We start from the raw sequence: 24,588 nt of genomic DNA, 5'->3' as shown, positions 1-24,588 counted from the left end.
AACAAATAAAATGCTAAAACAAATGGCATCCCGACCATTGTCAGAAAGCATGTGTTCTCTGCCATTCCACATCACCAGAGCTGCAGGTGGCCAGGTTCACCGCCTGTTGGAAAACACGTACAGTGTTGACATATCAGGCTCTGCTGCATGGCAGAGCAGGGTAGCGTGGCTTGGATGAGGCCCTGTTCCACACAACCTGACAACACTTATTAAATCAGAATCCTGCTCTTCAGTGGGAATGGCATGACAAGGGCACTGTACCAGTCACTAGCTCTAGTGAAGTGGGCAAATGATGTTTAAGAACGTTTCAGCCTGATTCAAGCCAGCAACATGAGTTGAATCCATTCACACTGTGATGCATGTGAGATGCAATAAATGCAGTAACCTACAGAACATAGAATGCGCTAAAATGACTGCATTTCTTAGATACGATCGCATGTCCTTCTTGATTTACCCTTTACGAAAGGGTGAACGGTTTGCAAATGGGTCATGTTGCCTTTCTAACATAGTAAGAAAAATAACAACGTGAGCAACTATAGGCTTCATCACTAAAATGAGAGACACTGGTCAGCTGGCTTTTTTTTTGCATGCAACAGAGACAAACAAATGAACAAACATGCTGACCCAACAGGAGACTGGGTGCAGAGCTAAAGGTCATGCGGTCTCAGGGGGGAAATGGCTGAGAGCTGGAGGAATAGCCTGCTACACACAACTTGACAAAAGCACTACGGCCAGACAGCATTTGGCTCTCCTACACCTGCAGTACCTGTCGAACGGCACACAGGTGGACAGGTGAGTCAGTCCCAGCACTTGCATACACATCTTTCTTTCTGCCTGTTTTCTGGATCTACACCACTAAATATTTTATTTTATTATCTTTAACAAAATAGTCTCATATGTACATTCGGTGGAATTTGGGAAGACTGTTATGCTGGTCATGATTACTTTTTGGGTGTATTTAAACACCAGCAAGGAGAAACAAATACATTCAGTTTGCACCTGCCTAGACCTAAATGTCTCTGTCATTTTTGTTAACACACCATGACTTAAAGCAGTATTTATGAACACTCCTTGTAGCAACAACAACTTCAACCAGAAGGTAAACATGAAGAAACAAATGTTATTTTAGTGAACTGTTTTCTGGATTAGTGGGTACCCGCCTGTTGATTTTGCACTGTAAAACCCTAAACTTTTGGTCTTAGAATAAACGTTCAGTACTTCGTGTTCTGTTTGAGCACATTACGTGATTGTCAATTTCGCACTGGTCGCATTGTAAATAGAAAAACAAGTGATTATTTTGGCAGCTTTGTTATAAAAGAACATTCAGTGCTTTATGTCCTGGTCACACAAAGGGACTGAGGCAACCTAAGCAATGGACAGCTAGAATGTAGGACAGGATGGGCAGCACTGGCTGTTTGTAGCAAGCCTGTTCCATTGGCTACCACATTAGCATGACACACAACGCAGTGAGCATGTTCCATCGGTGAATCAGCATGGGCCACATGGGCTACGATAACAGTGAATCTCTTATCATAGCTACTGTAACACATCAGCACAGGCCACAAAACAATGAGCCTGTTCTATGACTGAGCACACCATAATCAGGCACAAGGCTATGAGCCTGTTCCAACAGCTAGCACATCAGCATAGGGCACAAAGTAAAGAGCCTGTTCCATGACCTAGAACATCATAATCAGGCACAAAGCAATGAGCCTGTTCCACAATGTATCCCACTACTTACACAATGCTTGTACTGTTTCTCTCTGGAATCTCTGGGGACTTTTCCCCAATGCAAGATACAAAATGAGAATTACCTTTATAGTACACAAAACTTCAATATTTCTTGAAAAATGCATATGTGTGCTCCCTCTATATCTTTACATCCATATTATTGCATATTTTATTTATATTTGTTTTTTTGTGTGGGAAGGCTTTCTCTCAGAATGAATACAGGGCAGGATAGGCCTTGCTACAGTAGGTCTTGACAAACCACCATAAGGGTTTGGAGGTCAAATAGGATTTCTAAAGTGTATGGTCATTTGAATGTTGTGATATGATGTAACAATCAGCACTGGTAATTGAAAGCAATGGTGTTTTAGAACACGCAGAAAACATTCCAAGAGCCCATCCTTCAAAGGATTAAAGAGCAATTAATCATTCTCTGTTTTAACTAGTCTCTGTTGTGACTACTAGCACTTTGCCCATTTCACTAAGCTCCCTTTTAAACACTGTTTAACACTGCCGATTATATATGTTCACTGTTTCAGATGTATGATGTGTTACATGCAATATTCATGTTTCTGTTTAATGTGACCTTGAGCATAGTTTAGTATGAAACAAATTCCTGTAGAGCCAATAAAAATATTCAGATAACAAAAGAAGAAAATAAATTATCCACTGAGAATTTGTTGTGTCACCTCGGCTAAAATTTTACCTTTACTCGTTTACCTGATGAAGCCTTTTTTCAACCCAGAGGAGCCGATAAGCCACTAATCAAGAACCAGACAAAATGTCCTCAAAGTGTCTAATTACATTTCCTGGAGACAAAGCCACCCCAAATTCCCCTCACAGCTTCACTGATCTTTGTAGTAGTTTACTGGCTGAGGACAGACAGAAAGCATGAGGTGAGCTATGTAGTAGAACGTTTGTAGCTCAAAGGTTTGCTTTGATTCCCAGATAGTATGTTGTTGTACCTTTGAGAAAAGTATTTAACCTGAATTGGCTCAATAAAATAGCTGCATGTATTGATTTTATACACACACACACACACATATATGTGAAAAAATTAGGTAAATTGTTTTAAGTCGCCATAGACAAAAACATCTACTAAATGCCAAATTTTTTATTCATCCGTCCAAATGATGTCATAATCAGTGAATTGGCACATATTTTGCTGTAACACAGAGAAATTGAGGAATGCATATTGGTTACAGGATATTGCATGTATTTTGATAAAAGGTTTAGGACTAAGAATACAGACTACTTTCAAAGGTAAAACAAACAGGTCAGATTATGATCTTCTGTAGCATGCTGTCTATAACACATGATGTCACATGGGATGTCAACAGGGTCTTTTCATAGAGATTTTGTGTATACAGCTTTTTTGAAAAATTAAACCAGGGTAACTGACCTGATCTACCAGGATGTTAATTTCTACTACTAATTTAAACTACTATTACCACACTATAATAAAAACTCTTGTAAAGTTACAGAACACTACGCTATACACCTGGAAATACCACAAGACAAGGGCCCAACACCCTGCTCTCAGCCTTGAACTCCAAGCAGAGATATCAGTTTATGTAATAGGCTGGCTCAGTAAACCATGTACACCTGTGCCTGTGTTCCCAGCATGTCTTAGTGCTTACACAAAGCTCATGGCTACTCAAATATGTTCTCTTGTTGACATTAAGCATGCATTGTAGTTTATGTTATGTTTCATCGGGATTTCCTAATGTACTTGTTTAATTGGAAAAGGCTCTGAACATAGCTCTTGAGTAGAGACCTTCCTTGTTTTCAAACGATGGTCCATCTTAGTCTGAAAAACATTTGTTTCAGATTTACTGAGGAAGAAAAGGAGAAGCAAACAAAACAACAATTAACCCACTGCAGCAAGTTGCAACAACATTAGGGCAGCTCTATGGGATGTTGAAACCAATTTCTCGTAACTCTGACGCAAGGTGTTCCAAAGTCAGTCTTCCTTGTTAAAAAAACAGTTTTTTAGTTAGAAATATGCATCTATACCAGCTCTAATTAAACTGACAAGCGTGAAAAAAAAAACAATTACATAAAGATGAACATTATGTTAACACATTATCGCTTTTTTTTGTAAAATAATTTTTAAACAAACGCAAATCTCCCTGGCTTTGAAGAAAACCAGACGGCCGCGAGCAGGGAAAGCACCACACAGAAATAAACTTCAAAGATGTTAAACAGAGCTAAAGAGCGCACAAAACCCTGGGCTGTTTACGTTTCAGCAAGGCATTAATGTCCTCCTGCAACTTACATTCAGCCTCTCTGGTTTCCCACTAGTCAAAACAGAGACTTTGGAAAGCTTTCAGCTGCTCCAGATAAGAGCAGACAGGCTCACCCACACACTGCCCACCCCACTTCACGGTGAATCCAGGGACAGCTCCCTGCAAAGGCTATCTGAGGATATAGATCATAGATTCACTCCTGCCCGTGGAGAGTCGCAGGGTGTGGACTGTTTTTGTTTTCACCTTAACAGATTCAGACCTGGGAAACTCAGGTGAGGCGAGTTAATACCATAATTGCCTGCTTTGACTTTAACTGATCAATTCAGTGCTGAACCAAAACAGAACCTGTAACACACCGTGGCACTCAAAGGGAAAGAGTGAATCCCGCTGAAATATGGCAACCCAGCACCTCCGGAAGAAGTTAAAGCAGCCTAGCTCAAGCTGCTCTCTTTCACTCATCATTCGTTTGCAAATCATTTCTTCAACACAGTGAATGTTCAACCTAGGCAGACTGGCAATTATTTATGAAAGGAAATGGCATTTCAGGATGCAATTAAAAAAACATCATATCAGATCACACAGGTCTTTCCCTCCCTTTTTCTTAGCCCATATAATAAAAACAAATCTGTAGTGGAGCTGATCAGTGCTTCATTCTGTAGACTTGATGAGTCTCTGCCATTGGCAGAGATGAATCTGTAACTTCTATCAGGCCGATTCATTCCACAAATCAGTAAGTGTGAAGGCTGCTTTCAATACAAGCAAGGAAAGAGCCTGCAAAGAGCTGAAATCAATGCCGCCTGCTTGAATATTTCTATGCTATGTTTTCTTTTTGTTCATTAAATGATTTGGCATTCATCTGGGGCCCGCCTGGAGGGTTTGGGAAAGAAGGGAACGTGTATCCGTAATCAGGCCCCTTTGTAGCATTTCCTCTGCTAAACTCATGTTTTCTTTCAGCCGCTGCGCTGAGCGTGCACCTTGATGAACTGCTTCTGCGTTCCAGTTGATTTTCAAGTACAGTATGACAGCTTGCCAATGAAGTAAAAAAAAATAAAAACAAGGAATAGTGTAATTAAAGATTTTTTTAGTTGTCAGACAGAAAATGGGGGGGGGGGACACAGAGGAAAGGACTACAGGAGGGCCTGCCCTATGCTGTGCCTTGCTCTGTGCTGTAACCTCCTTGTCTCCTTGCCTTACAAGGCTTCCCAGCACCCCACCAAGGTCCTGTGATGTCCTAATTATGGGAGAAACATCGAATAATCACCCCAACGCAGGAGCAGGATTTTAAGACCCCCATCCATCACGCCCACATTGTTACACCCTTGGAGAAAGAGAATATACTGTAATATAAATATATGGAAAAAACCTTTGAAAAAAATTATCATAAACATATTTTACAGCACTGTATTAAAAAATGTATGGCATCTGAAAGCAGTGATAATGTGCACATTAGCCTATATATCTTGATAATATATTTTCTTTCCATTTATAATACATTCAATGTATACTATAAAGTTATATCTTTTGCCTATAAAAGGCACTTAAGTAATCCTTAAGTGAAAAAAATGACAGAAATGTACACACAAAACATATATCATTTAAAAATATCAGACATTAATGTTGCCTTCGTAACAACAGACAGTAACAATGGATGAGTAAAAATAATGTTAAATAGGTGGTGCTATGATTTCAGATAAAGAGTCAGAGTGTTACAGACTGGTCTTCAAACCCTGGCTGTCACCTGTGCCTGATGTAAACGACAGGATTTCTGAACTTGGCTACTCTCATCTCAAGATAACCATTAATCTATGGCACAAAAGCATAATTTCATTTTCTAACTCAAGAAATTATTTCTGTGAGGCTGTGGTTCTATAATAACTCAGCCTAGTTAACGGAACACTCAGCGATCAGAAAATCTGTGCAAGGCTCACACATGACTGGGAAGCAGAGCTCAGTGTACACTACTTAGCCCAGTTTTTTTCTATTATTTTATTTCTTTGCTTAACCATTATACAATTATATACATTTTTTTCACTTTCACTGTGAATAAACGTTGTACAATCAGTATATGCATCTTTAATAACTGTCTGCTGTATTACCCACCCAAATCGAATGCACCCATTGGCTGGAGAGCGGGGCCAGCCCTACAAACGCGAATGTCTGTGAAAGAGTGAGTGACTGAGTGAGTGAGTGATGAAGTTACACCATTGGTCGGCCGGATCACGTGTGTTAGGTCCAGCCATATACTAGGTTTTAACCTGGTCTTGTTTTAAGTCGACTGGGATAGGAACAGAACGAAAAATAATTAAACAGCATCTTAATACAGAACTGAACTGAACTGATTATACAGCTTTTTTTCTTTGACGAATAGCAAGAACTCGCCTGGACTGTTGTGAGACCAGCAGAGGGCGATGGTGGGGGTGGGGGAGGGGGAGGGGGAGGGGGGGTTCTCCATCGGCTGGCACGGGAACCGATCTTCCATCCATTTGAATACACCGAGGTTGCTGGGACACGGGCAGGCCCCGCCCTGTGATCATGCAAATAATAACCGGCCAGGATCATAATGGGGAGCATGAGTAGCACCAGCTTCTCTCCCTCTATTTACATTCCTTCTACACTGATATCAAGCTTCAGGTATCCCTGCAATACAGTGTGGGCTCTTATCAGCAGGAATGGTTGTTTCTCTCTTTTTTCTGTCTTTCTCTTCCTTCTCTCTACTGCCTGTCTCTCTCTTTCTGTCTCTTACTACAGTAATTCACTCTTTCTGTAACTGTTTTCACAAATGCAGCCTGATCCCAAAATGTTATGGAACTTTACCATGTAGGGGTCAAAAGTGTATGAGAGCTACATTTGGCATTCTGGAAAAGTTGCTCAGGCAATTTGCCGATGGAAGACCTGATAACATTTGTGTAAGTGTTCCATTTCAACCGTGAGTGAGAATGAAGTCACAACATTAATGGTTCAAGGACACAGAACTCAATTTGTTCCACTAATACATCCATCCAGCTACATTCTTTTTTACTACAGCAAAGAATACAAAAGAAAACAGCACACACAGGTTACATAAAATACCTTACTAATTAGCTACACAGTAGATCGACACGTTGTCACTGTAGCGCATCCAAGTTATATAGTTTCTAAAGTTCTCGTAGGTGCACATGCACATTGAAATGTGGAAGGATGTTAGCTCTTATGATTCACTTTTTCTTCATTAGCAAGCTGATTGACAAGCTTCTCTGTCTAGCACGTAAAAGTTAACAAGATCATAACTTGCTGGGACTTGCTTTTCCATACCATCATTAGCTCTTTTTGAGCATTTAACAGCCATTTGAAAAGATAGAAGTTACCGGCACTGCCATGAATGAATGGTATCAACCCACTGAAATAACGGATAGTCGCTGGTTGTGTGAACATGAGAAGCCACTAGCAATGCTGGAAGTTCATATGCCAATGTTTTGTGCGAAATGTCTATTATGTCTCTTCCCTTTGCTCTGCGTCTCCACTTCTCTCTCTCGCTCTCCCTCTCTCCCTCTCTCTCTGTCTGTCTTTCTCTCTGCCCCCTCAACCTCTTTTTTTCCTCTTCCACTTGTTTTTTCTCTCACCTTCTCCCTTTCTGTCATATTCCCTCTCTCCCTTCTCACAGCAGCCAGTCATTGCAGTTTACTGCTGTATTTGAACTCTAAGAATTGCCCTCTAGGCCTGTCTCCAGTCACTGCATGAGACATGGATTGTACTAAGATATAGACTGTGCAATATCCACAGCAATGCTAAACATTCAAATTCTAGCTTAATTAAAAATCCGATCTCATGTCATTCATTAACTTGTGAACAACTCTGCACAATAAAAATAAAGAGAAAAAGGACAAGAATTCTGCATCGGTTTTTCTACACGGTTCCATTTGCTTTCCAGGCTTGAGATCCTGAACAATTGTTTTCCCCCCAAAACTAAATTAACTCTAGCACTGGCAGAGATGCTGAGGTGGCCCTGCCTGCTGCAGGGGATGATGTCATCTGCAGCAGAGCCCTCGGCTGTCAAGGCAACGTAACAAATGTCCCTGCACTTCCTTGTAATCACAATTTACCACCATAAAGGCAGGTCACCTCCTGGCCCAATTGGCTAATTGCCTTTAACGGTCAGCCAGTGCATTGGGAGGAAGAGGAGTAGGAGGAGCAAACTCTCCCTTTCACAAAGAAGAATGGGTCAAGTAGGCCCCTGAAAACCAGAAGCCTTTTCCCTTCAAAGGACTAGACAGTACATCTGGGTCATAACTAGGGTTCTAAAAATAACCAAGCTAATAGGCGCTATACAATTAAAACAAAACTAAACTGAAAGTCAATACCAGACCCCAAATCCTTTGCCAAGATGTCTTCTCTTGGCAAAGAATAATTCAACACGGGTAACAAAGCCAGATCCAAAGCTGATCACAACAACATGCTTGCAGAACATCCATCTAATGATGTTAGTTCTGTTAGCACTGGCAAAGCACATCTGGCTGGCATTTCTTAGCGGCTGTGACAGAATCATCTTGAAACAGAAGGAATCTCTGCTGACTTCACAATGGCGCCAAATGCTATCTTTTTATTTCTGTATTTTATTCAAAATGATAGAAGAAGAATTATGGTGCCAGGGAGAGGGATAGGGAGAGTGAAAAGTAGGCTTTGACCATGAGTGACTGTTGTAGCACCTACACAGGTTATCTGGTGCACACATCCGTCAGTCAAGCAGAGTAAGTCTCCCATCACTCGACCACTTCCTGTCTGCTAATGAAGACAGGGATCTGGGAGGGGCCTGACAGGGAGCTCCATCCCCTGACATGATCTCCAATTTGCAGCTTAACGGTCACATTATGCAAAACCTAAGCTTTCTTGCCCTTGCCTTTCTTGCCCTATGTTTCAAGCATTTTGCACAAAAGCTGGGGCAATCCTTCCCACTAATCAAAAACCTGAGTCAACTCAGCACCCCAAGTTGTCTACAGGGTTCACATGCCTCCAGTCCTTGTTTTCATTATTTATTTCATGGTTCTTTGCATGAGAAAAAATGTATTTGGGAGGGTGTTTTCCTGGCTTACTTAATCTAATGAAGCAGTGAGACAGGTCTGATACCCAAACACTTTTGTAAATTAAACTTTCCCCTCTCTGTTATGGACTGTGTTAAAGTCATCAACAGAATGAAGTCTTTTAGTTCACGATGGTGTCTTTGTTGGTAAAAAGGTAGCGTGTAATGCAGGAAATTACATACATGTGATTGCAAGGCCTGGCTGCTTTTATGTAGGGCAGCCCAGACAGATTAGATACGCTCTCATGAGGAACAGATCAGTTTCTAGCTGCAGTCACCTCCCGAGTGAGTGTGTTGATATCTGTGTGTGTAACCGCTGTTACAAACCTCCCATTACATCCAAACTGTGTGTGCAGGTCAGGTCTGGCAACCAAAAGAGAAAGGTCTAAAATATACAGCAAGCGCCATTATGTTTGGGACAAATATACTTTTTCTCGAATTGGCTTCAACTATTTTAAATTTGTAATCGAACAATACACATGTGGATAAAGTGCACATTCTCAGCTTTTATTTAAGGATATTGCAAAGAAAGTGTGTCCAAGCTAATTTGTCTCTTCAGACATTACAAAGCATGAAAAGAGACATCCAGACAAATGAATGGTTAGGTCTGCACAGATACAGGAATCTCATTTTCCTGCTACATTGGGAATGTAGGCAGCTTCAGCAGGTGTTTAAATAAATATGTCAAATTCCTTTTACATTTTTTAGTAGATGCAGTCTGGTGGCGATTTGCAGTGTTTCATAATGTTATGCTATACCCTCATTGAAACCCACTATTGAAAAACTGATTTCCCCCACATAGAAACCAATGTAAAGTATATTGCCCAAAAACACAGGTGTGACAAGCAGATGTGTTAGTTCCAAGCAAGTAAACCTCAAAGCCAGTGTCCAGAGAAATATATGTCCTATAATATCTATAGTGTAGGTTATCCTTCTTTCAAGTTTTAGATGAATGAAAATAATTCATATACATACCAAGACCTCTGGTGAGAAATACAATCAAACTATTTTATTCACTTGCAACTGAGTGCATTTGGTCTTAATTCATGTTTGACCCTAAACTGGCATAATTGAGATCAATTTTGACAAGAAACTATTTGGTGTAATTTCCATAGTCATAAAGGATGGGTTTATGTCTCTTTGCTGAAATGTCAGACATACTTTATTATATTAGATCTGTGTGAGCCATTCCATTCTTAATGAGCCAATACTCAACAAATTTGTCATAAACCATCCCAGTCATTCATTTAACTAAATTAACGTCACATACATCTATTCCCAAATTCGGAGCTTTAAAATGCCGAGTAAGTCCAACTTCTGTTTAGGCAGCATAAAATTGATAGTGCTAAATAATGAATTACATTATTCTTCTAAAAACTCTTCTTCTAAAAAATCAAATATTAATTATCGTCCATTTAAAGGTTCAAGGTTAATTTGAGTATGACTTCCATGAGATCTAATATATACACATATATTCAAATGTTTAATGTTCTCTTTTAGTAATTGGACCTACAAGTGGTATATCCAAAATATCCATGGGAAAGCACCATCTTGCCACTAGTATGTATGAAGTAAATTAACCATACCCTGTCTCGTTGAGAAATCAGCCACATCCTACATGAGCTAATGCAAAATCCTTAGTGATAAAGTTAATTCCAAGCAGAAGTACGTTTTTTCTCTCTTCTACATGTCACATAACAATAGCCATTGTTTAATGTGGCTATATGCTGAACAGAGAACATGGAATTTTGCTGTATTTATTTAATATAATTGATTAGTATCTGAAGATGCCTCTGTATTTATCTGAAATAATTTTACATTCACTACTTTACTTGCCCAAAACCAGGTATTCTTGAATACAGAGAGAGCTCAACACTTGCCATTACTCCCTATGGGAACAAATGCAGACGTATTTCAGAGTTATCTGGTCATACAACGAACAGGCATGCTCAAACAATATTGGATGGATATATAGTCTGTGAAAGATGCAATGCTTTTGCTTGATGCATGTGTAAATGTTTGGCTTAAATTGGGCAAGCCATTTGTAAAATGGTTGTTCTAAACCTGCAGATTAGCTCTTATCTTAGTAGATAATGTTACTACATATGTAACAATTGTTATGCACTAAGCACTAAGCAAACATTCAGCTCATAAGAAAATTGACTTCTGTACCTTCTGACCTCATGTAAACATTAAAGAATGTATTTTATATTGCAAAGGCACAGCCCATTGTTAGAATCCTTCTGGGTAAAACACAGCCAGGTATTAACCACTTTTACTTTTGGCAGTTTGACCAAGTTTAATATTAGCAAGCTTGCTAACAAATTGACCAAGGGAGTGTATAACTTTAGTACAGACACCGAAATCTGCGTTGTGATTTGGTCCAATGTTACTGGCCGTATGGGAACTGGTGCTTGATACCGGGTTTTGAAACCTATTTATAACACTGACAGCTATATGACTACAAGGTAGGCCCTAAAGCCTCAGGCCACTATTGCAGGCTTCGCCCAGCCAGCGATCTAAATAATCAAAACCCTACAGGACAGTCGACAGTCAATTTCACCATTCAAGTCCATTTAAGTAAGTGTTTATAACTTTATTTCCTCATGCAATATAGATACTGAAATTATATCACAATGTTGCATATGTAGGAAAAGTCACGAAAGGAAAGCCATAGGCTATGGATTTCATGACGGCAGGTTTATCAATTTTCTTGAAGTGACAACAGTCAAATTAACCACTGTGGCATTTCTACTCTTAATTACTTTTTAACTAGGCTTCTGTAGTTACCCTGCAAAACCCATGGTTCTAAATTAATGTTAGCTAACCCTATGGATCTTCTACCGACATACAATTAGTAGGCCTATCATGTAGACAATATCCCTTTTAAAAATGTGACAAACACTTTCATTTATTTGTCATTCATGGTTAAAGGAAAAATGACTGATTCCATGTTTATGTGTTTCTTTGAGCCACAATGTATGTAAGCTCAAAGAAACACATAAACTCAATGGGGAGAATTGCAGTTAAATGCCTTAAACAATAAGTACAATTAGGCTATATAAATCTAGCAAATAAATACAGGAATTTGGCCAATTTGTTTCAAAAATTCACAGCATCTGCATGGTGCCTGCATAAAGCAAAAAGGTAGGAAAATATCATTGGTTTGAAAAAGATACCATGCTGTTTAGTGCAGCTCTGAAACCTCATACTGGGGGCTTGATGCACACTAACAGAACATATATTTCAGCATGGACTTACAGTAATGCATGGCAAACTGTTATGTAAGAAAAAAAAACACTTGACTCAAGGCAAGCATGTGCCCTTTTATGTGGGCCTCAGTCTCAAATGCAAAATGACTGAATGTTTCCATTTTTAAAACTGAAACAATGTCAACTGAAATTCAATCATTTTTTAGAAATGACGCCATCCCAGTTACACCATTCTCTCTGTTCCTCTTCTCAGCACAAGTCAGCTGCAAATGTCTGCAGTCTTACCCTTACAGTACGATGAGCCTGACCAGGTGAACCTTATGTTAGTATGAGCTTGAGCACTTAACCTTACAGTACTATGAGCCTGACCACTGATGCTCTGATGTGAGAGAAATTCAGCCAAGTTACTACATCTGACAAAAGAATGTCTAGAATGCTCGAATAAATTAGATTGCACAACCAAATCACTACTTCCCTTTCCAGATGCTATAGACATTGAGTGGGGCTGGGTGTGGGACTACTATGTCAGCTAATCCTAGCATCACAACTGAATGATTTGAGTCTGGAAAAGGCCTTTTAACACGGGATTCATTAAAAGCATATATGAAACCAACTTCCATCATTCAAAAACCGATGTGAAAGAACCACAGAAAGCAATGAAATTAATCTTCAACTGAGAGAATGTACAAAGCAGCTGGTTCAAATATGGCACAAGGGGGCCATTTTAAAAAGTGACTTTAAGTAACTTTGCCCCTCAGATATACTTCTGCCAAAGAAGAGTTGTCACTACATCTCCAAATGTGCTAAGTATATTTTAATCCATGGACTTACATCAGGAGAATTACAGTAATTACAAAAAATACAGTATTCTGGAAAAAATATGTTATTCCTCTAAGTAAAATGCTTCTATTTTAACTAAATTCATGCCAATTGAAGAAAGCATGTGAAAGCACGAGCCAGCCCCTTCAAACATTTCAATACCAGTTATGACCTGCAGTGGGTATACAATGTAGCATGGGCATCACACATCAGTTTCGGTTTGCCTCTCAAACCAGTTCCAAAAAGAACTCTGGTGGAGATTGCCTCAAAAATCCAATGGGAAAATGATTGACAAAACTGAATATTCTTTTGGGAGAATGTTTTCTCCCTGAAACTCCCGGAATAATCTCAACACTAAAAAAAAAATACGCAAACAGGTGACCATTTCAAATGGAGACCTGCTGGTCATTCAGCCCACGCACGCCATTCATTTCCCTGTCATGGGGCGCCGTGTCATGGTACTTCCTGCAGGTGCCACGCAAAGGAAATGGAGGTTTTGCAACATGCCCTCTCACCCAGACTTTTTATAGGACATGCACCAGGGACTGGGCAAAAAAAGAAAAGACAAATTATCTGGTTGTGACAGTATCTTCTAAGAATTGTCTCAGAAAACAGGAACACACAGTATGACACCGAGCTGCAGTCAAGTGCGCCTTGGCAGACTGTTAAAGGATAAGGTGATCAGGTACATTTTGTGCTTAGGCACATCTGTAAAAATACTTTTTTTTTTCAGACAGATGAAGAACAGCAATGCACTCTCCTGTTGCCTACCTTTGTCCTTCCTCATTTTCAAAAGGCCTGCAGGGGAGTATTTTTGCTTTTCCCATGTAGGCCTTTTAAAAAAAAAAACTCTCCATCAATTTCACACTTGTCACTCACAGGGAGAGGACACAAACCATCGCTATAACAACTATGCCACTGATAGTCTTGGGAGGAACATAGAATGCCCCTCATGATTCAGTATCCCCCTCAACAACACTAATGAGTATACAATTTGGAATAACAAAAAAACATAAAATTCTTCATGAAAATAAACATACACTTTGCTATGCACTTGTTCTTGCATGGAAAACAGTACAATGATCACATTTCACCAATCCCAATGAAACTATCTCAGAGAAAGGCCACATCGTATTGGATTATATTTGCATTACATTAATTTAGCACACTTATCCAGAGCGACAATACAGGAGAACATAAGTGCATTTACCAGATTTGCATGTGTAAAACCATCTGACCTGGCGAACAACATTCCCAGACAGAGTAGATATACAACATCACTAAAGCACTACTTCAAATGAACTCTGCTAAGCTACAACCAAAGTCCTGAATACCTACAGAATACATCCATAGCAAGCCAAAAGAAGAACCTAAAGCCATAAAAAAACACTATAACTGGAAATAGTAAAAAGGTTATGAATGTTAGGGGGCAAGGATGAGATTGAAACAAGACTCAGTGTTTGAAGAGGTATGACTTGTATTTAAATCTTTATTTGACCAACGATCCTGCTATCCTGACCACCATGAGAACTTCCTTCCACCACTGGGGCCAGTACAGACAGGCATTAAGATTGAGAGGAGTGACTGTGATGGGAGGGCATAGCCAGTCACCCTGAGGTTGCAGATTTGGACATTTCTAGTTATATCCGGCTAAGCAAGATGTGCTGCGATCCATAGGGCAGCTGACTCTTGAGCTTTAAGCGAGTTTCCCCATGTGAGTCGGGGTTTGGTCCATGCCATGACCCCTTCGGAGCTGTGACCCCTTCTCTATCGGTTATCCTCTTTGCTTTCTATATATCTAAAAAAAGTAAACATTTGAAAGGAGAGACTCTCTGCTCTTCTAAAAAAAATCAATAAAAATCACCCAGCTAGCTATTATCATTTCTCGTACAGAGATATCAATAAAAAGTAAGAAATCATCTTCTTCAATGCCCCAGAAACAGTGACACCACATTTCATAATATCAGCGGTGGAAAGCCAGTGTGTCATACTAGGCTCCTGTTACTTTGTGGTAAAGCCCATTTAGCCTAATAAGAATAATTACCCCCAATTTACAGACCATTTATTATTTTTATATTTGAGCATAACTCCTGTTATTTAAAGAATGGAATTTTATAATACATATTTCTGTGATTTTACATGCATTTTTCCCTCTTAATTTAGGAAATAGAAATCACAGTTGTTTGTCTGTAAAGATGCTTTTTTCATTTTTTACAGTGTCAGCTAGTACCAAGGTTTTAAACTAGATACAAACAGTAACATGCAGCCTTGAAGTGAGACGGGGAACATTCCGGCACTGTCTTGGTAGCTACAGAGCACTGTAACTTGATGTATTGCCTACTGCTAATTCTGTGGGGCTCTAAAATGTACAATATATCAATGTTGTCCTCTATTTATAGACTCTGAGTGGTGCATAGAAGCCTGTGACATCTACACTTAAGACGCTCACATTGTGGGCTTCTGCGGTCTCTATTGGGGGAGTGACCATCTGAATCCCAAGCAAACAATGAAGGAAGAAGGGGAAAAGGTCTGTGTTTGTGTGCGAGCTGTCTGCTGGAGCAGGAACTGGGAGGGCGTTCTCAACTGCCAGTGACCTTCCAGAGCAAGGCCTTCCCCAAGCCCCTTGGAAAACAACCCCGCCCACCCTCCTCCCAAACCGTGCCTGTCGTGACCATGGCACTCAGACACTCCAGCGCTGGGGGAAACGCGCTGGTTTTTCCCTTTCCTCCATGCCGCATGCATCTGGGGGGGGCCTGAGAAAACAGGTCTGCTATCAGCACTCAGATCCATATTCCAGATCTGTCATCTGCAATGTAGGCGACTGGCGGTCGTAGCAAATACATATTTTAAAAATGAAATCAGGCAGTGACAGAGAGAGAGAGACACATCTGATTACTGCTGTGATCAGGAAACACATAAACTTGAAACTAATGAAAATGAAAGTACTAGAAAAGCAATGGATATATGAATAAATGAGTGACTACTGAACAATAAATGAATATTAAAACATTTTTTTTTTTTTTTTTTTTTTAAAGGGGGTTGGTTTCATGTTGTTTTCATGTTTTTTTATAACCCTCCCGGAGGGAAATATCTCCCTGAAAGTTGGACGATGGAGAAGGGAAGTAGAACACTGCTGCCCGCGTAGGAAGAGGAAACAGTGGGGTCTTGTAGTAGGAAAAGCCAGGGTCATCCCGTGCTTTTGGCTCTCGGTGCTTTCATCACAGCTCTCTGTGACAGAAAAAGTGAAGTGCTTTTTTATTTCTGAAGGACAAATGCATTAACTTGTCATGCCAATCAATCCGCAAACCAAAAATAACGAGCACACAAAAAGTCTACGATGTCAACATGACCGGTTGCAGCTCTTCTGCTTTTTCCTCTTGAGTGTGCTCCTTCCGTTCATGTTAAGTGCTTGTAAGAATTGGGATGGCGGATTACTCTCAGCCCTCAAGAACATTAACTTCAGTACCTCCTGACCTCATGTAAACACACAGAACTCAGATACAACTTCACACATCCACACAATAAAGACCCAAACTTGAGTAATTTAGCATTTTTCATTCTTCGTCTTGCTGATTTCGTCATCATAAATGGTTCCGTCCCACAATCAATAACTCTCCCCATTGGACAGCTACATTTAAAAATAACAACATCTGATCAAAGTAGTCTGATCAAAGTAGCCAACTGCGGGATACTCAGATAACAGCAAAATGGGCATATAAGGAAATGCACATGTGAAAGCTATTTCAACCATTAGAACACGTTTTTCAAAATTTTGTGGTCACCATCTTTGCTTTGTGTGGAACTTGGCTAAAACTATTGTTCTCATTTATATTTCTGAGATGCATTCTCTATCATTTAACATTCAAACCCCACATAATATTGTTTAATGACTAGGGAAAGGTATCTTTTTTTTTATTTTGATGATACCCACACTAAAAAAAACCTTTTGAAATGGTGCGGTGCCTACACAGTGCCTGGTAGTCAACCATCTTTAAAATAATGAGCAAAGGACAACATTAAAGAACAACTATTTTACTGAAAAGGCATTTACCATTGTATGAATCCTTTTTGGTAAAATACAGCCACACTTTAAACACTTTCTGTTTTTGGAATTGTGACAGAGTTTAACATTAGCTAGCTTGCTAATGGTACCTGCTGCCACTAAGTCGACAGAGTGAAAGTAATCTTAGTGAAGACGGCACCGAAATCTGCGGTGCAATTTGGCCCAGTAGGTACCAATGGTATGGGAACCAGTGACATACTGCTATGAGTTTTGGTACCCAACCCTATTCATGACGCAGCCAGCTATACATGACTACAAGGTAGGCCCTAAAAGATCGAACTACCATTGCAGGCTTCACCTAGCAGGGGGCTTGTTCTGTGCAGCTTTAGCTGGGTACTACTGCAGTCATTTTGCAACAACATTACACACTAAATGAGCAAGCAGCAAGCATACAGGCAAGATAAATGATGGCCAATTTCGTCATTCATTCCCATTGAAGTAAGTAATTGTTTATTACTTTAATTCCTTATGCAATATTGATATTAAAATTTTGTCAGAATGTTCGATACAGGTTTAGGAAAAGTCACAAAGGCGGAAGCATATAGATTTCAGGTTTAACAATTTTCAAGTGACAACAGACAAATTCACCACTGTGGCATTTGTAGTGTCAACTACTTTTCAACTAGGATACTGTAGCTACCTTGCAAATGCTACGTTTGTAAACAAGCACGAAACCGTGCAGACCCACGGTGCACCTGTACAAAGTGTCATTAATAAAACTTAACTATATAGCTGGCTAGCTATGGCATGTCCTCTGTAACGTCATGTGTTGTCCTCCGTGTGTCCATACATCTGTATCGGTGGTACGCGCTAAGTAGGTTAACTACTGTAGGCGAAACGCTAACATGATAGGGTTAGCTAAAGTAATGTTAGGCGATAAAGCTGTGGTTAAAAATCGTGCCGTACGAAGTGGTGATTTTGGGACATGCACCTGCGCATGCGTCCTACTAAAGGAAGCACCACCTGTGCATGCGGCCCACCAAACGTCCCTTTCAGGTCGTCCATGAGTGAGTGAGTGACCACAGTTTGCCATGCATAGCCCACGGCGGCAGTTCCTGTGCGCCGTGGGAAAAATATTGTTAGCTAGGCCCATAGATCATCTACCAACATAAAAAGAATTTGTAGGTCTATCGGGTATACAATAACCCATTAAAAACATTACTGTAATCCACTTAAAAATATGACAAACATTTTAATTTATTTATAATTCATGTTAAAGGAAAAATGACTGAACCAACGCCTATGTTTTTCTTTGACCTAGAATGTATGTGTGTGTATGTCTGGCTCTCTCTACATTTAATTATTTTATGCTACATGAATTTATATGCAATATCATTATCAGGAACTCATAACAAACACAGTACAAAAAGAAATGATATCTCAGCAAAAAACATTTTCACTGTACAAAAATGACATTCTCTTCAGGTGATAAGATGAAAAAACAGGGTGAAGTTACATTAAATAATTTGAAAAACATTTAGGTAGAATTGCTTTGGAATAGAGCATATGTAATTTGAGTTAGCGAAGATATTGTTATCTTATTGTGTAAGCCATTATTGTTTGTTGTAACTTGGCCTCATTTTGATATCAATACTTTTAATGGCAGGCCTAGATATAGCAATTTTATTTAATGACTTATAGACAGTGCTTTATATGCGTGAGTAACTTGCCATTTTTGTATGTTGAAAATGTTTTTTTATCAGAACAACAATGCCTCTGAAATGCTAGGCCTCCACCGAGGCCTAATGACTCTGCAGGGTAATTCTGCTGAAAAATATGGCGAGTGTTCGAGCTTTTAAGATAAGATTTTCCATCATTCGGGGACCCGGAGTCAGCAGAGCAGCGGCAGCGAATGAGCAGGAATTCACGGCTAATACCACAAATGAATGTCCTTAATTAAAGTGGAGGGGTGTGACATGGGATATCTGGGTTAGTCTGTTGTTTTCCCCGTGTTATTCCTTGGCTACACAGGAAAGCATCTGACAGAGACTGCACCCAGTTACATAATGGCCCACAATCTCCTTGTCACCACCGGCACTATAACCGAAAACAACGTCTTTACCCCTGAAAAAAACCAGCCCATAGGCCTATGCCACGGCTCTCTTGGAAACACATGACTTGAGCTCAAGTTCACAGATTGGTAGGCTATATGAGCATGCTCAGGACTGAACTCCACGTGTCTTAAAGGCAGGTATTTTAAAGATCATGTTCTTTGGGTGACGTTTCTAGTGAAGGCATTAACAGCATCACAATACGTAGGCTATTTGCCTGAATTTTCAACAAAATCCACGGTCGCTGTCGGGAAACATAATTATCTGTAGTTTACCTAAGAGTCACAAATAACTGACGCATGAACATCAATTTCAAATTGTCAGGCAAAAGTCAATAAGAGTTTGAAAATCTCCCTGGGGAACATGTTGATTTAAGCTAGAGGCCGTTACAAATACTGAGTATGTCTAACCACTTTCTCAGTGTTTTTGTGTTAGAAAAAGTCACCCCCAGTGCCTGTAAAGAAGATATGCAACTGTATTTGTCTAATAGTATCGCTCTGTCATGTTACAACTTAATCCGCAATTTACTAAAATAAAATGCAAATGACATTATTCCACAGACAAAACAGTGAAAGGAAATAAAAGAACCGTATTAAATAGGGCTTTTAAAAGTGAGTAGGCCTAACACTACCACATAAGCAGCGTTAAATTGGATAAAACGCTGCATCTCTGTTCTGCTTCCAAGCCTGTCTGTGGGCCTCCAAACAGCCAATAGCGTTGCACAGTCTTTGCATATGATTTGCATGCCACAGGTTAAGTCAAGAAACTAGGGCTCCAAACACCAGGTGTAGGTGACAAGTGAATTGACTGTTTCTCCTTTTTCCAGTTTTCACTGTTGCACCACCAAACAAAGTTACCCAAAGGGTTTTAACAGAATGGGTTTTTTTTTCATTTTAGATAGCACAAAGAATAAATGAAGGTTGAACATCACAGAATTCTTCCTGGTCTCCATCTGATTATGCAAAGTTGCTGTAACCAGTAAACAAATTCTATTTTTCCCTAACCCAAGGACAGCCAACACGCTTGGCATTTTTTTTAAAACTGCCTGTAAACCAGACCTGAACATCCAATGAAAAGTTGCTTTAGTCGTACCAGTTCTCTAAAAAACAATCAAAAAACAACTGTGATTACTATGTACAAGCAAACTCAACAGCATGCTCCCATAATGTAGCTTACACCAGCTAGTAGCACATTAATTTTCACTTTGGATTCAGGTTGGGTTTGAGTTGTGATTCCTCAAGTTTAAAATCCAAGCAGATGAAAACAAGGCATATGGCAGTTATAACAAAATTCAAAATTCAAAACATATGGGCATGTCAGAAGCCATCACTTGATGCTGACATTTTACAATCTGGCGTCAATAACCAGGAATACGCAGTCGGCACCAAACTATGAAAACTATTTGCTTTCTGATTGGTATGCTACTGCCACATGGGTGGAGCTTATGACATCACCATATGAACTATTTCAATCTCCACAGAATGAGGCCAGAAATAGACCATGTTTGTCCGTGTTACTGTCTTTGATAACATTCGCCAGTACAGAGCATGTCTGTAATCAGACTCTTCCTGAGGAAACATCCACAGCATGGCTGCACTGCTTTTTTAATCCTTTATATATATGTCAGACTCAGAAACATGTTGAAACCTGCATCTGCCACTGAGGTAATAATACAAAGGACCAAACACACACTCACTCACATTTACTCATACCCACAGCCCAAGGATTTTCACCACCTCTGACAAACATGCTATCTGTGTAATAATGCAACGCAAATGGAAACACAGACTTGAAAAGAATAGAAGACATCAGAGCAAGGCCTTAAGACGTGACATTTAACAGTCAACCTATTTGTTGTGAATCTTATTATTTACAACTGTGAAGCAGGTATACAGTCTATCCTCAGAAGACAACCATAATGGAAAATCTAAACGGTAAATCACCAACAACATAGGAAAAAAGGAAAATGAATAAAACCCTCTTGAGCCTGCTTGCTCCTGTCTTCCAATTCTTTTGCCCCTCTCCATAGAGTGTTAAAGAGAAAGTGAAAGCATGCAGTCGGACAACCTGCATCTGATAAATATTTTACGCAGGGTAATATACGGAAGGTGCAAAGTTCTGTGGGTAACGGCAAAATGACAACTCAGGATTTGTGTTCCAAAGTGTCCATCACCACAAACCGCGCACACTATAGTCAGCACATTTGTGATCAGTGTGTGCTTTAAAAAAACAAATGACCTTAAACATTTGGAATCCAAGCCTATATTCTGTTCATGCCAAAAAAAATATACAGCACCAACAACATATTGAATATTTATTAATAAGGTACCTAGAGCTATATATTATACAGACAATGACACAATATAAATCTACTAAAACGAATATGTTTTTTTTTTAATGAATGTCTAAATCAACTTTGTTAGACCTATTAAATGTAGTCAAGGTGTTTCTTTGGTTTGTCCAGCAAAGCACATTTTTAGTGTACAATATCATAATACTTATTCAATCAAAATACCAGCATTACCTCACTCAAGATTTGAACCTGCAATTTCTGACAACAAGCACTATTTCCTTTAAAACAAACATGTTACCTATATAATAAAATGAAGTCAAATATAACACTTGAAAAGAACAGAACAGAGAATGACATATTTGTTAAGAATGTTATTAGTTATCTGAGATCTCTTTCAAGAGGCTGCACAGATTTACACTTCAAATGACAAAAACATACAGGAAAATCTAAAAACAGCAAATCTGCCTCCATAAAAGCCATATTTTCACCTTATTGACTAGTTCTTTGTTGACTGACTCCCAAGCAGGAGGCATTTTGTGCCATTTGGCACAAACATGGCTGCTGCTTAAAATATCTCTCTGTATTAAGATATCAGGGAAGTCAGATGACAGCAATACTCTGAAATAAATGACTTCGATTGTACATGAAAAGCTGGTTTGGAAAGTGAAAGGACTTCAAGATAGGCCAAGTAGTGCTTGTAAAAAATGAATCTATACATATGTTGTAAATCTTATATGCTGCAGAACCTGCAATTGTTTGAATGAGCAATAAACATGTTTATGTAAATCACTTTCTGATAATACATGACTTGCCATCATTCCACACAGATGGGATTCCCTATTTACAGGCTACGTAAGAAGCGTCCTTTGCAAAGCTTTAAGGAAAAAAAAAATCAAGATGTCCATGAGACACGCAGACGATTTGTACATTCTGTGATGACAATGCTTGATAGTCACTGACGGCACAGGTTTTCCAGACAGATAAACACACAAACACACCCACACACAATATTAAAATAACTTTCAAAAAGAGTTTGTTCTAATTCCAGAACATACAGAACACACTCCACTGCATTTTATGATAATGGAGAAAACACATATTGTACATTAATCATAAAATAGTTTTTAAAAAAAACAAAAAACACGGTAAATCGTGTCATGTATTTACCGAAGTTATAAAGCGCATTATTGTAAACGTGTTCTTGACAGACGGGACTTCAGGGAATTCAATAACAGCCCTTTGTTCTGGGTTTCTAGGCAGTTTTGTTGTTTACACTAGAGAACTTGCTTCTAAATTAAAATGATAGAACAAAAATATTCCGAACGGGATCATACTGAACGAGAATATGGTATTGGTTTAATTTGTTTAACGCGATTACGAAGCAGACCCCCGTAGTGAAACGAAAACGGTATAGTAAATCCCAGGTGCACTGACTGGCGTCTGGTGATATTAAATTAGGTCTATCCCTTAAACTTTAAGTGCGTGTCCTAATTCAACACAGTTCACGTTTTCAATTGACCGCGCTCTTTTTAATTATTACGTGTGGCGCCGGAAAACAATTTACAATAGACCAGTGAGGCACCAGATAGAAGCGCACACGTATCTCAGCACAACATTCATCCTGTTGTTGTCCAAGTCAAGGACAGAGTGAAATCGAAACCCCGGCAGAGGTTAAAATCACAAATCCATCTCCAGATGCAATGGCCGTTTAAACGCACGTCAACTTTCCCAAAGAAACAAATAAACGCACACGGGGCAAAACCCCAAAACACCTGCCAGCGCTGAAATGCAGACTCTTATTATAATGAAAATATGCAAAAACTTATTTCTACTGTTCACAACATGATTGTCAGCACCAATTCGTTCAAATACTACTATAACAATAGTGCTGCTCCTTTATATGATTATGTGAACTCTACAGACTTTCGTCCATTAAATGCGAGCTAATTAGATTTTAAGAGAATTTGTTACTTACATATCGTCTTAATTTTTTCTCTGGAGGAGATTTTCTAAGCCAACCTTGGCATACAATTTCTCCCCCGCTCATCTCGTTGGGTTTCCTCGATTCCAGTTAGAGCATTAAAATTAAACGCTTGTATTTCCTAAAATGTCCAGTCCCATTCAGTGCATGCTGGTAAGAAAACACCGCGCTGTCACTGTCAGACACACTCTGGCGCGATCCGGTCCCCCATTTAGAATTGTATTGGGACAACAAACATTGGATGCTGTTTCCTCACAGTTATTGCATAGTATTCCACGTTTGTACGCGTCACTCGCCGGTCAAACTAGATACAAAGTGGTAGCAAATAACCATGTCCTGTAGCCCACAAGCCCAGTTACCAGTGATGTAGGAAGTGAGGACTCACTGAGTGCTGTTTGTTTTCAGTATACACCACGCCCACTGTACTAGAGGGGATGGGCCACAGGGAATAAACCGCAACCTATGTCAGGATGCAAACAGTTGTGTGTCTGGAAAAAAAGGAGCGAAAGCGGGGCTGAACTGCGAGCTAATTTGGTTTGGATCTGCGTTAAAGGAAAACGCGCGCAAAAATGTGTACACACATTTGTAAATGTGTGTACACACATTTACAAATAAATGTTCTAAATTAATTTATCAAACGTATCATTTAAGGATTATTGACATCGTTTTATATCAATAATGAAATTCGGAAAAACAAATTACGGTTCTGACTGCACTCTCTGACTGGTCTTCACTGGAGTCCAAACTACATGCACAAAACATACACTGACAGACAGACACACACACACACACAAACGAAGCAAATCGTAAACTTTTTATCATTACACATTATCATTACATTTTTTATTACGTTCAATAACCGACTAAAGGTGAATAAACCTGCTTTGACTGTCTAGATATGCGCAACATTAAAAACAAATGGCTAATGAACGGAATCCAGGAAACAAAAACAAATCAACAAATCCAATATTCCTGCAGAGTGTGGGGATGCAGTTTCATGTTTTAAAAGTAGAGAAAAAGAACTTAAGCACTTTGCAAGTCAAAATAATCAAATTACCTGCCCTTGAAATAATGACTCGTGTCGGTAGATTTGGTAATACTGCACCCACTTTACCCAGTTGCCGATTTTTTAAATTAAA

General features: G+C 39.4%; 1 protein-coding gene across 2 annotated transcripts in view; it reads right to left on the bottom strand.

Annotated features, from left to right (window-relative positions):
- The window catches only part of LOC135263764 (GRB2-associated-binding protein 2-like), a 64,826-nt gene extending 40,980 nt beyond the window's left edge, over positions 1–23,846 (bottom strand). Inside the window, exon 1 of one of the 2 annotated variants that reach the window (XM_064352131.1) lies at positions 23,444–23,846. In XM_064352131.1, the coding sequence (XP_064208201.1) occupies positions 23,444–23,515 (72 nt within the window). In that variant the 5' untranslated portion in view covers positions 23,516–23,846. The remainder of the gene's footprint in view (positions 1–23,443) is intronic. The other variant, XM_064352129.1, reaches the window with a different exon arrangement.
- Positions 23,847–24,588: the final 742 nt, after the last annotated feature.

This window comes from Anguilla rostrata, chromosome 9 (assembly GCF_018555375.3).
Source record: "Anguilla rostrata isolate EN2019 chromosome 9, ASM1855537v3, whole genome shotgun sequence".
NCBI classification, from domain to species: Eukaryota; Metazoa; Chordata; class Actinopteri; order Anguilliformes; family Anguillidae; genus Anguilla; species Anguilla rostrata.
The sequence above is the reverse complement of the archived record's forward strand: the minus strand, read 5'-3'. Positions and strand labels throughout refer to the sequence as shown.